General features: G+C 36.0%; 1 protein-coding gene across 1 annotated transcript; it reads left to right on the top strand.

The window, feature by feature from the left end:
* The first annotated feature begins 494 nt into the window (after positions 1 to 494).
* On the top strand, positions 495 to 2,398 carry LOC117994627 (LYR motif-containing protein 4B-like). Its single transcript, XM_034982576.2, has 3 exons — positions 495 to 655; positions 1,422 to 1,542; positions 2,323 to 2,398. Exons 1-3 carry the CDS (start codon positions 567 to 569, stop codon positions 2,377 to 2,379), a joined length of 267 nt encoding a protein of 88 aa, XP_034838467.1. The 5' UTR covers positions 495 to 566; the 3' UTR covers positions 2,380 to 2,398.
* Positions 2,399 to 14,453: the final 12,055 nt, after the last annotated feature.

The raw sequence follows: 14,453 nt of genomic DNA on the forward strand, positions 1-14,453 counted from the left end.
TTGAAACATGTCGAATGACGATAAGTGTAGGTAGCTAATAAGAACACGAAATATTAAACGGTGCGAAATTAAGTAAACCAGTCCAAGACCCCAGTGCAAAAGTTTCGTCGACAAATTTCAGCAACGAGTTTCAGCAACAAATTGAAATTTGTTGTTGTTGATTTCAAAAATGGGCCACCTCTTTGGAAGTCGGTTAATTATGATGCAGCTATGATTTTATCTTTTGCCTGTTTCAGGGTAAAAATTATATAATGGCAACTAGTTTATTTTAAAATCCATTTTACGCAAAATATTTTGTGTCTCTACAAGTTACAACCTGTAAATAGTAACTATTTCAGTTTTAAATATGACTTAAATGCTCGATTTTGCACCACCACATATCGTTAAAAATATAACATATTGATTTAAAATTAACTAACCTCACAAAAGCTAAAACTAAAACTATTTTTTTTATCACATTCTGAATTTTGCCCAATCAGTTAACGTTAATTGGAACGACGCTTCTCTAATTTTTTATTTACATTTCAAAATCATTTGTTCTACAAAATCTTCATAAAAATAAAGAAATGGCTTCAGGAATACCAAAAATTCATGTTTTGTCGCTCTACAAATCTCTATTGAAGGAGTCCAACAAGTTCGCCAATTATAATTTCAGGTATTTAATTGCACAATTTCAAAATAATTATATAACCTCAAAAATGATTTACTTTTCGTAATTATTTAATTTATTTTCTGAGTAACCTATAAGTCCGAGATTGTAAAAATTTATTAATTTATTAGGTTAGAATTCCTGCCATCCTTCATATCTCGGGAAGGGCTATACAAAATAATAAAAATAAAATATATTTTTGTGTTTGATGAAACCGATAGACATCTACTACTGGATACATAGGTTTCTTCCAAAGATTTTACCGAAATTGGTTTTGTGCCTACTCTTCGTGTCCCGCGACTCGCCTGAGATTGTCAGTTCACTAGTGGACTTAGGGTCTCCCAACACTGAGTTTCCAGTGTGGAGTCGCCATTGCAGCGCCTTGGGACCTCCATTCGATCTTTAATCTTTAAACCGAATCTTGTCTATACTTATAGTACTTACTAGCTTATGCTCGCGACTTCGTCCGCGTGGACTACACAAATTTCAAACCCCTATTTCACCCCCTTAGGGGTTGAATGTTCAAAAATCCCTTCCTTAGCAGATGCCTACGTCATAATACCTATCTGCATGCTAAATTTCAGCCCGTTCCATCCAGTAGTTTGAACTGTGCGTTGATAGATCAGTCAGTCAGTCACCTTTTCTTTTTTGGATTTAGTTGGTAGATCAATTGACTAAATACTAATTCTGATGAGACCTGTACTCAGGTAAGATTCGTGCTCAGTAGTGCACCGGCGTTGGGATTATGATGATTGTATTTTTCTTGTTGTAGAGCTTACGCCTTGAGGAGGATTAGAGATGCATTCCAAGAAAACAAATCCTTGACAGACCCTAAATTGGTCAAGAAAGAATTTGAATATGGCAAAGAAAATCTGAAAATTATCAAACGACAGGTAAAAACTTAATTACACTCTATTACAAACTTAAATACACTTTTACAAACTTAAATACACGATTGCAAACTACAACACAATTACAAACTTAAATACACTATGGTGAACTACAACACAATTACAAACTTGAATACACATTACAAACTTAAATACACTTTTACAAACATAAATACACGATTGCGAACTACAACACAATTGCAAACTTAAAAACACTATTGTGAACTACAACACAATTACAAACTTGAATACACATTACAAACTTAAATACACTTTTACAAACATAAATACACGATTGCGAACTACAACACAATTGCAAACTTAAAAACACTATTGTGAACTACAACACAATTACAAACTTGAATACACATTACAAACTTAAATACACTTTTACAAACTCAAATACACTAATGCGATCTTCAACACAATTACAAACTTAAATACACTATTACATAATTAAATACACACTTTAAGTTACTAATTAACCAAATTCACTGATGCTGGGGTGGAATTTTGGAAAATCCTTTTTTTTTAATCAAATTTCTTTATAACTAGCTGATGCCTGCAGCCTCGCCTGTGTGGTTTTAGGTTTTTGAAAATCTCGTGGGAACTTTTGATTTTATTTTCTAGCCCGTCCCCGGGATGTAAGGTAACTCACCAAATTTCATCAAAATCGGTCAAACCGTGTTCGGCCGTGAAAAGCTAGCAGACAGACAGACAGACACACTTTCGCATTTATAATATTAGTATGGATGAGAATTAATTTGCTATTCTATTTTTCAGGTTGTAGTAGGAGACATGTACCAGACAGAAAAACTAGTTATAGAAAACATACGGTAAACATATTTCCGAAAAAAAACCGGCCAAGTGCGAGTCAGGCTCGCGCAATGAGGGTTCAGTACTACAGTCGTATTTTTTCGACATTTTGCACGATAATTAAAAAACTATGATGCATAAAAATAAATAAAAATCTGTTTTAGAATGTACAGGTGAAGACCTTTCATATGATACCCCATTTGATATAGTCACTCACTTCGAAAGTTGAATACTAATTATGAGTTCATGACCACAATTTCATTTATTTGTGTGATCTAACCCTAAATTCACAGTTTTCAGATTTTTCCCCAAATGTCAGCTATAATATCTACCTACCTGCCAAATTTCATGATTCTAGGTCAACGGGAAGTACCCTGTAGGTTTCTTGACAGACAGACGGACGGACAGACAGACAACAAAGTGATCCTATAAGGGTTCCGATTTTCCTTTTGAGGTACGGAACCCTAAAAAGATTTTAAATACAAAATATTTGATTATAATGTGAGTCTATTTCAGACTTGCACGCTTCCATCTTAGACCATCACTTACCATTAAGTGAACTCATAGTTTAAGTGCTAAACTGAGAATAATTTAAAATTTTAGTGTAAACTGTTCCAAATAAAAGCTGTACATATTGTTTTGACTCAATTAATGACACTGCAGTTTTAAAATGTTTTATTATATTACTAGCTTATGCCCGCGACTTCGCGTGGATTTTGGTTTTTGAAAAATCCTGTGGTGTTTAATTATACGGTATAAAACGTAGCCTATGGCCTTCTCCGGGATAAAAGCTAACACTGTACCAAATGTCATCAAAATTGGTTTAACCTTTGGGCTGTGAAAAGCTAGCAAACAGACAGACAGACAGACACTTTCGAATTTATAATATTAGTATGATTTATGACGTAGACATCCGCTAAGAAAGGATTTTAGAAAATCTAACTCCTAAGGGCGGTTACGCACTCATTCGATCAGAGTCCGTGAAAATACGTTCCGAAGTAGTCCTAGAACTATTTGTATGGTAGCTTATCGGATATTTCTTATATCCGTAGTTTCACTGATACGGATCGGATAGGTGCGTGATCGCTCTAAGGGCGTTTGTGCACTCATCCGTGATTTTACGGATCCGTGAAAAAAATACGAATTGAATGTTCGTATTTGTATGACGGTCACTTCCAAGAATCACGAATACGAACCGAATACGGATGAGTGCACAAACGCCCTAAGAGAGTAAAATAGGGGTTTGAAATTTGTGTAGTCCACGCAGACGAACTCGCAGGCATAAGCTAGTTATGAATAATTCTGAAATGTATTAGGATTTATGTTATTTTAGGTACATACACTGCCAATAAATGTGTTGTACCAGTTTTTTTTTTGTAAAAAAATAATGTATCTAGTTATTTATCGTTAATTTTTACTGTACATAGATTAAAAAAGTATTAAATGAAAATCTCATGAAAATAATATGTTGTTTTCTTTTTTCTTTTTAATAATTCCAGCCCTACATAATGTCTATATAACTTTTTTTTTGTAATTTATGGACTAGCGCTTGGCTGGAATCAATGTTAAGGAAAACATCGTGAGGAAACCTACATGCCTGAGAGTTCACCGCAATGCTTTCAAATCAAGGGTGTGTGAAATTTACCAATTCGCATTTGACCAGCGTGGTAGACTGGCCAAAACTTCTCATTCTGAGAGGTGACCCATGCTCTGTAGTGAGCCGGTCATAAGTTGATAATAATGATGATGGAGTGAAGAGACCCTCCATACCTATCCTATGGTACTCGTAGGTGTGGATTGGGGATTGCGAGAGGGTGACAGTTGACGTAAAATCTACGTCCTTGTTATCTAGGTTTGTTGATTTGTCGTTCAATCACGTCGCAACGGATCGACATTATTTTTTGCACGGGTATGTGTGACACAAGGTGCTAACAAGTTCAAAAAATTCCCGTTGTGTAACAGTGTTACTCTGTGACGTTGTAAATTTTGAACTACTAATTAGCGTTTCGCTTTTAATTAAAATCTATTTTGTTCAAAGTATGTTGGTGCCACCTAGCATCAAGGTGCAGAACTACGCGTGGGTCGATGTTCAGAGTTCATTCGAGCCACAATAGATGGCGTTTGCTTCGTTGTCAATTGTCGTAAAAATAAAACAAAATAATTAAATAAAACCATAATATCATTTGTTTATTGTTAAGTCATTAACAAAACGGTTCTTATAATATATCCTTAGGTTCCGCAAATATTCAAAAATGAATTGGCTTCATGATCAAACTAACTGAGAGCGGCCACACTCGGGTTGCGTCTGGCAACACCGATTGGTGAGATTTAGAATTTTCTCTGGAGTCAACATGTGAAGACGAATTTTTTTCGTTCCAGGAAAATCTCACTCTTTTTCGCCCATGGCTTCGCCTGGGAAAATACAATAGTTATAAAGTTAGTCATCCTAACGTATTTCAATGTTTCATCAATTATGGTGAGTGAAAAATCAAGTAATGTGGATTCGACAAAATGGCGGTTTGGTTAGAGAAAATCCTAATTTTATGATTTCATTCCAGTTCCAGTTATTTTATCTTCCCAAATAAATGAGGATAATGGGTTGTGGGTGGACTTCTGAAAACCATTGGTGGCCAGGAGTTCAATAGGTGAGTTGTGTTTGATCGGGAAAATTCCACGTGTCGAAATTTTCACACAGCACAAATTATAATCTTGTTTTTCTTTGTTACAGGGTTTACGTTTACGTTTACGTTTTACGTTTAGCTTCAGTTTTCCGTTTTAGTTTTACGTTTACGTTTTCGGTTTTCGTATTTATTTCTTTTGCACATTCACGTTGACAACTTAATTGCTATGGATAAGACTTGGTGAAAATCTTAGTAATGAAACATTTCGGTTGTGAAGAATCAAATAAATTGAGTTTTGGATCTTGGCCGATGCCGTCCAGCTACCTTGCAGTCTTCGCACCTACAAGTAAGCAAATGTTTGTATCCTGCAACAGTTTAGTGAACCTTCTTAGTGTATGTGTACAGTAAGAACCCTGTCTTTACTACTGAGCTTTTATTTTGAAACAATTTTATGAATTTTACTGTGTCATTGTCTATTCCATGCCAATGGCATCTTAAATTTAAAACATAGATTTTATGTACTATCTACCTAAGGCATTCTAATGTATCTAAATTAAGTCTTGGCATTAAGCTAGAATAACTAAGCATTATTAGCCATCACTATGTATTAAGCGACCCCGGTAAAAGTTACATTAAAAACAATTTTGCCTAACATCTAGCAAATTTCATTTATAACACCTCATATACATTACAAGGGAGTCGACGGCTAGCTTCTATTCTTTACTAGGTAGATAGATCAAGTAAATTAAAATTATTATTTTTTCTCTAATCTTTGTAAGGTGGTAGATTATTCCGTATCCGGGTATATTTCTATTCCGCCCAATTTACCACCCTTACAAATGGCGCCCGAACGTTTTTTTATATAGTTATTTCAGTATATTTTGAGAAATTTTGTGAATTTTATGAAATGTACTCCGCTGATTGTACAATTTTCTAAGTAGTGACACATTGCAAAGAGCACTAAGCTGTTTTTTATGGTTAACTAACTAAATAATAACTAATAGTTAGAAATTTTGTTTGATAGTTTAAGTAATTTTCTGAGTATAGTCCAACAGTGGTTTTTTCTTATTTAATTAACACATTATAAATGGTGTTTATGCCGTTCAATTATGTTATTTGACTTACCTTGGAGGTGTATAAGTGAATGTTTGCCTTCAGTTTAGTAATAAACATTGCTTAACTGAGTTGTTGTTGGGTATTGCTTTCAATAGTAAGTACATCTTATGTTTGAAATTCCGGTAACTTAGTATAATTAAAGTTTTGAAACGCTATGTCCTGTTAACTAGTTACACACATACATTTATAAATACTAAGAGTTACAACTTGTGAAACTAAATATATAAACTATATTCAGAGATTACATTAAGTTCAAGTATGAAGTTATGAACAATTTTTTTTCAGTGACTTGATACTTCATTATTTTGTTGAAATTTTGTTTAGAGCTGTGTTAAGGTTATGATAAAAGCTACTTCACACACAAAACATGTTAAGTTTAATTGAATGCTGGTAGTTTAAAGTGACATTTAGAAACAGATTTTGTTGTATTTTAGGTTATGTGTTAAAAGTGTAAAGTAACAGTCATCAAACCATTGCACAATCTCTTTGTTTTTTTTGAAAGATAATATGCTAGTCAGAGTTCATTGCAACTTTGCTGCCTGTTTACTTTTGTAATTGTAAAGGTTGTAACACACTGTGTACTCATAAAGGTGATACTGCACCTTACAATCATTTATTCAATTTTGGGAAGTTTATTTTGTTATATTTTGTTTACTATAGTAATAATATGTGCTTGTATTATTAACAATATTTTGGAATAGGAACATAATTGATAAAATAGTTAGGATAGACTTAAGAATATTGTTTTTGTTGTGTATTTTGCTTGTGTATATTTAATAGTTTAAATAACTTCTTTTGTGTTTGTGTTTAACCAATTTGTATAAGGCTAAACATAGACAGTTACACAAGCTCGATATTTTGTTAAATGTGTTTTGACTTAACACAATGGAACAGACTTTTGCCCAGTTTCATTCACTTTTGAAGGACGAATTGTGTTATGAGGTATCCATTCGTTCCGAAACTCCAGCACCTACAGTGCTAGGTTTAAAGAAACAGTTAAAACAATTAATTCAGGAAATTCCTTCTGAATCAATTTTAGAGACGGATTTCACTTCTGAAAGTGAGTTAGGGGTTATTACTAAGAAACTTCAAGACTTAGAAGATTTATTAAAAAAGTGTTCTGACACTAAAGATAGACATGCCCTCTGTAGGTCTAAAGCTTTAGCTTCACATTTGTACTTTAGAATTTTGAGAATACAGTGTTCCGAACTCAGCTTAATAAGTAGGAAGAGTGAATTACATACAAAGTTGCAGAGTTTGATTTCCAGATTAGATGCTGACAATGAGTCGTCTCACGACGAATCACTGGATTCCGAGAGTACCGCCGTTGACTGCACTGGTGATAAAAATGTTGCCAAGTGGAAGTTACATTTCAACGGACAGGGTGATCCGCGCAGTTTCATCGAACGCGTTGAGGAATATAAAAGATCTTATGGCGTTTCAGATGGAAAATTATTTGTTTCTGCATTTCATCTTTTTACAGGCCGAGCATTGTTATGGTACAGAGGCAACAAATGTCAAGTTTCGTCTTGGTCAGAATTGAAAACTTTATTTTTAGAGGAATTTGATGCAGTAGATTATGACTACAGGTTGCTAGGTGAAATTCGAGCAAGAACACAAGGCTCTGAAGAACCTGTGTCTATCTATTTCGCTGTAATGTTTAGCATGTTTTCAAGGTTGTCAACACCACTTTCCGAAGAACAAAAGTTACAAATTTTATTACATAATATTCGCCCTTTTTACTCAGAACAATTAGCTCTTGTTGACATTAAGTCTGTCGCAATGTTGAAGGAAAAGTGTCGCAAACTAGAGGCTGCGAGGCAGCGTTCCGCCTTATTTTCTGAGCCTACTAACAGTAAGGCAACTTTAAGTTCAGAGTTTGCTTACAAACAAGTGACAAAACAGATAAACACACTTTCAGTCACACCTGCACCTAAGGTTGATACAAGTAAAGGCACTGATTTTACGAAAACAAATAAACAACTATGTTACAAGTGCGGCAAGGGTAACCATTCCTTTAAATTTTGCAGGACAGTTCCGAAATTTATTAGATGTTTTTCGTGTGGACGTCAGAACTTTACAGTAAAGACATGTCCAAGTTGTAGTAAAAAGGCGATTAGTAAACCCGCTCCGGACAAAAATTCAAAAAACTAATTAGTAAGAACTGTGCAGAGACACAAGTAAAGAACTTGGTCATTAACAACAAAACATCCCTTTTACCTGACACAGTTCTGTATTCAGTGGATAAACGAGACTTTAGGCCACATTTAAAGGTTTTTGTTGACGGTTTTGAGATTACAGGTTTACTAGATTCCGGTGCTTGCGCGTCAATTTTGGGTAACCAGGCGCACAAGGTTTTTTTGAAATTCGGTTATAAATTGCATAGCAGTATTGATACCACATTTTCAGTGGCAAATGGAGACAAACTTGATTGCATGGGTTATATGTTTATTCCGATTACTTATAATTCCGTAACTCACATAATAAAAATTTTTGTAGTACCCTCTATAATAGCGGATGTTATTTTTGGCTGTGACTTTTGGAAAACATTTCAGTTAGCCCCTGGCATTTTTGATGATTTAGAATTAATTAAGGCACCTTCTCAATTTTACAATATTTGTGCGATTGATAATAAACAAATTCATACCATCACTTCTTTTGAAAACTTATCATCTCAACAGAAAGAATTAGCCCAGTCTGTAGTAAAAAAATTTTTAGATATTTCTTCAACGAAAATTGGATTGGGTAGAACAAAATTAATTGAACATGTTATTGACACCGGTGATGCCTGGCCAATAAAAATAAAACAATATCCACTTTCTCCCGAAAAGAAGGAAGCTTTGAGTAAAGAGTTAGATAGGATGCTGGAAATGGACGTAGTTACTCCGAGTGAAAGCCCTTGGAATAACCCAGCAATTTTAGTGAAAAAGGCAAATGGAGACTGGAGATTTTGCCTAGATTGCAGGAAATTAAATTCAGTGACAAAGGGGGATTCATACTCAATACCGTACATTCCACAAATTCTAGATAGCTTGAAAGAGGCAAGGTTTTTATCATCGATTGATTTAAGTTCAAGTTTCTGGCAAATTCCATTAGCTAACGACTCTCAGGAAAAAACCAGTTTTACAGTTCCTGGTAGAGGGTTATTCAAATTTAAAGTCATGCCGTTTGGCCTATGCGGTGCACCAGCACGACAGCAGAGGTTAATGGACCAGTTATTTAATCAAAATTTTTGTAGTGATATTGAAAATGGAATAGTATTTTGTTATATAGATGATATTGTTATTTGTTCTGCTGATTTTGAAACCCATTTAATTTTATTAAACAGAGTTCTGGATAAACTAAAAATGGCTCAACTATCCATAAATTTTGATAAATGTAATTTTTTTAGAAACTCTTTGAAATATTTAGGGTATATAGTGGATGAATTTGGTTTACGCACAGATCCTGGAAAAGTTGCCGCAGTTTTGAACTTTCCGACCCCAAAAACTGCACAGGAGGTAAAGATTTTCCTAGGCACTTGTTCTTGGTACAGGCGCTTTATTAGGAATTTTTCAACCATCGCTGCACCACTCAATAGACTAACGAGTAAAGGAAAGAACGCACCTAAATTTGAGTGGAGCGAACAGGCAGAGGTAGCATTTAATACATTGAAGAATGCGTTGGTAACCGCACCTGTTCTTGCGGTACCGAATTTTGAAAAACCATTCAAAATACATTGTGATGCTTCTGCATATGGTGTTGGTGGTATGCTAACGCAAGAAACCGATGGTTGCGATCATCCCATTGCGTATGTCAGTAGGAGCCTAAATAAAAACGAAAGGAATTACAGCGCGACGGAACGCGAGGCTCTAGCTGTGATTTTTGCAGTGGAGAAATTTCAGGCTTATTTTGGTTCCAAGCCAGTCACAATTATCACAGACCATGCATCCCTAAAGTGGTTCTTAAATTTAGAAAATCCCTCAGGACGACTCGCCAGATGGGGTTGTAGATTATCACAGTATAATTTTGTTATCGAACATAGGAAGGGTTGTGATAATGTAGTTCCGGATACCTTGTCGAGACTCATACACGTAGATGTAGTTGGTGATCGTAATGATAACTCTAGTCAACAAGTTTTGGTAGATGACTGGTATGACAAAACATTTAATGGCTGTAAAATCAATCCAGCAAATTTTCCGAATTTTTGTATTTTGAACGATAAACTATATCGTTACAGTAAATGTAAATACCAGCTTCTCAGTGAGTTCGACTGGAAAGAGGTAGTCCACAAGAACGACATCCTTAGAATTATGCAACAAAACCATGCAGATGCAACTGCAGGTCATTTTGGTGTGTTCAAAACTCATCGCAGATTATCCCTCAGATATTTTTGGCGTGGTATGTATAAGGACGTGGTTGAGTACGTTAAGAATTGTGATACTTGCTCTGCGTATAAACACACGACATCAGCCACTCCAGGTCTGCTTGGGAAGCCTAAAGTCTGCGAGAGACCTTTTCAGGTCATTTCGGCTGATTTAGTCGGACCTTTGCCTAGGTCTAAATCAGGATTTACATTTCTTTTTGTGGTGACGTGTTGTTTTTCGAAATATACAATGTTGTTTCCGTTACGGCGTGCCACAGGTGCCGCTGTTGTTAAAGCGCTAGAGAATTTTGTATTTTTGAACCATAGTGTTCCAGAGACTGTGATTGTGGACAATGGGTCCCAATTTACAGGATCTGAATTCCGTAATCTCATTAAGCGTTATAATATTCCGAAATTACACTACACACCACTGTACACTCCGCAAGTTAACCTTGTTGAGAGGTACAATAAGGTTGTTATGACTGCTGTAGCCGCTTTTGTGAAAGATAACCACAGGTCCTGGGACGAAAACCTGTACAAGGTCCAGTTCGCCATAAACAGTGCGGTTAATGAATCCACTGGATTCTCCCCGTTCTTCCTTGTCCACGCTAGAGAACCGGTCTTAAATGGTTCCTTCTATAAGGACACGGATAAGGAGTACGAGGCCGGAATTCCAAGGGAGGAATACGCAGGAAAGTTTGGAACTTTGGAGGACATATTTGGTCAGGTTAGGAGAAATTTGTTTCAGGCTCATGCAGAGTATGCAACGCATTACAACTTAAGGCGTAGGTCTGCAAGCTATTCTGTTGGGGACATAGTGTGGAAAAAGACCTATCCACAAAGCGACGCTACAAATTTTTTCGCAGCTAAGCTGGCACCTAAGTATGAAAAGTGCAGGGTTGTCAAGGTTTTGTCACCTTTGGTTTATGAACTAGTTAGAGTAGCTGACAACCACCCAATAGGCACTTGGCATATTAAGGATATTAAGAAGTAGATATTTGCCATTACTTAGTTTGGTCTAAACTGTTTGAATATTTAAGTTATCAATATTCAATTAGGAATTTGTATGAGTGTAGTGATGTTCTGAGTTAACAGTTACATTACCATGGTTCAGTTGAGGATGAATGTAGTGGATGTATGTAGGGATGAATATGTGATGATTGGAATGCTTGTGGTAGACCAACCGGTAGAGAAAGTAAAAATGCAAATATCGTACTTTGGGGATAACGAAAAGGGGGGGGTTTTGTGTTTTGTTTTCGTTTTCCTTCTAGATAAGGGATCATTTCTGTTATTTTTCCGATTCTGTTCCGAGATCTATTTTCTAGGAGAGTTATTTCGTTTTTTTTTCTCATATTCCGATTTTGATTCGGTTTTATTTTTCCGAATGGGATAGAGAACGGTTGCCATATCAGATGGACCCGTTCACAACCAGATTTTCCGTATTTGTTGAGTAACAAATATTACGATGGTAGTTTAAAAGAGTGAACCACCGTAGGCCTAGACGCATTCTATCAGTCAGCTGAAGAATGATGCCAAGATGTTTCCACTCAAGTGTCTTAGACACCATGAAGTTTTTTTGTATATATTCTTTTTAGAAGTTAGGGTTGTGTAGTTAAGTATAATGTATAAAACCTTACACTGTTTTCAGTATATTTATTTTGTTAGACAATTTTCCTTGTTAGTAGTAGATGTGCGTTCACGCGTAACTTCTGTGTTTTTGTTTGTTTGTTTCAGGCAAATTGTTAGTAGTTGTTGGATGACGCTGAGGGCAGCGTGGTTCAACCTGTTGAACCTTTTCGTAGGAGGGGAAGTATTGTGACGTTGTAAATTTTGAACTACTAATTAGCGTTTCGCTTTTAATTAAAATCTATTTTGTTCAAAGTATGTTGGTGCCACCTAGCATCAAGGTGCAGAACTACGCGTGGGTCGATGTTCAGAGTTCATTCGAGCCACAATAGATGGCGTTTGCTTCGTTGTCAATTGTCGTAAAAATAAAACAAAATAATTAAATAAAACCATAATATCATTTGTTTATTGTTAAGTCATTAACAAAACGGTTCTTATAATATATCCTTAGGTTCCGCAAATATTCAAAAATGAATTGGCTTCATGATCAAACTAAATGAGTGCGGCCACACTCGGGTTGCGTCTGGCAACAACGATTGCTGAGATTTAGAATTTTCCTGGAGTCAACATGTGAAGACGAATTTTTTTCGTTCCAGGAAAATCTCACTTCTTTTCGCCCATGGCTTCGCCTGGAAAAATACAATAGTCATAAATTTTAGTCATCCTAACGTATTTTCAATGTTTCATCAGTTATGGTGAGTGAAAAATCAAGTAATGTGGATTCGACAAAATGGCGGTTTGGTTAGAGAAAATCCTAATCTCATGATTTCTTTCAGTTCCAGTTATTTTAACTTCCCAAATAAATGAGGATAATGGGTTGTGGGTGGACTTCTGAAAACCATTGGTGGCCAGGAGTTCAATAGGTGAGTTGTGTTTGATCGGGAAAATTCCACGTGTCGAAATTTTCACACAGCACAAATTATAATCTTGTTTTTCTTTGTTACAGGGTTTTCGTATTTCAGTTTTACGTTTACGTTTTACGTTTAGCTTCAGTTTTCCGTTTTAGTTTTCCGTTTTTAGTTTTCGGTTTTCGTATTTATTTCTTTTGCACATTCACGTTGACAACTTAATTGCTATGGATAAGACTTGGTGAAAATCTTAGTAATGAAACATTTCGGTTGTGAAGAATCAAATAAATTGAGTTTTGGATCTTGGCCGATGCCGTCCAGCTACCTTGCAGTCTTCGCACCTACAAGTAAGCAAATGTTTGTATCCTGCAACAGTTTAGTGAACCTTCTTAGTGTATGTGTACAGTAAGAACCCTGTCTTTACTACTGAGCTTTTATTTTGGAACAATTTTATGAATTTTACTGTGTCATTGTCTATTCCATGCCAATGGCATCTTAAATTTAAAACATAGATTTTATGTACTATCTACCTAAGGCATTCTAATGTATCTAAATTAAGTCTTGGCATTAAGCTAGAATAACTAAGTATTATTAGCCATCACTAAGTATTAAGCGACCCCGGTAAAAGTTACATTAAAAACAATTTTGCCTAACATCTAGCAAATTTCATTTATAACACCTCATATACATTACAAGGGAGTCGACGGCTAGCTTCTATTCTTTACTAGGTAGATAGATCAAGTAAATTAAATTATTATTTTCCTCTAATCTTTGTAAGGTGGTAGATTATTCCGTATCCGGGTATATTTCTATTCCGCCCAATTTATCACCCTTACAACTCAACGGGAATGTTTTGAAATTGTTGGCACCTTGTGTCACAGTGTTGCACACGGGGGTGTGACTCAACGGGAATAACCCATATAGTCAAGGAGAGTGACATAGGCTACTTTTTATCCCGGGAAATCAAAGACTTCTCACGGGATTTTCAAAAACCTTAATCCACGCGTACGACGCGGGCATCAGCTAGTGATAAATAATCAAAACAAATCTCTTTCAAAAATAGTTTTATTCTTCAACGAATAACAGAGTAATTCAAAAACACTACTTGTTATACTAGTTGTACTACTACAACTATAAATTCAAAGCTATTCATCAAATTAACATAAATAAAATACCTACTAATAGAAACGCCTACCTATAGTACGCGACAGGTCGAGATGGCGATCGGGGAGGGAACGCCCCGCACTCCCGTAGAACCCAGGCGCTATCCCGGCGCATATGGCGAGCACCGATTTCTACCGAGAAAGACTAGGACTAGGTATAATAGAAATTGGTGCTCGCCGCGAATTCGCCGGAATTCCAGCACATGTCCGCGAATTCGCCGGAATTCCAGCACATATCCGCGAATTCGCCGGAATTCCAGCACATGTCCGCGAATTCGCCGGAATTCCAGCACATGTCCGCGAATTCGCCGGAATTCCAGCACATGTCCGCGAATTCGCCGGAATTCCAGCACATGTCCGCGAATTCGCCGGAATTCCA

The sequence above is a fragment of the Maniola hyperantus genome, chromosome 27 (assembly GCF_902806685.2).
Source record: "Maniola hyperantus chromosome 27, iAphHyp1.2, whole genome shotgun sequence".
Classification (NCBI taxonomy): Eukaryota; Metazoa; Arthropoda; class Insecta; order Lepidoptera; family Nymphalidae; genus Maniola; species Maniola hyperantus.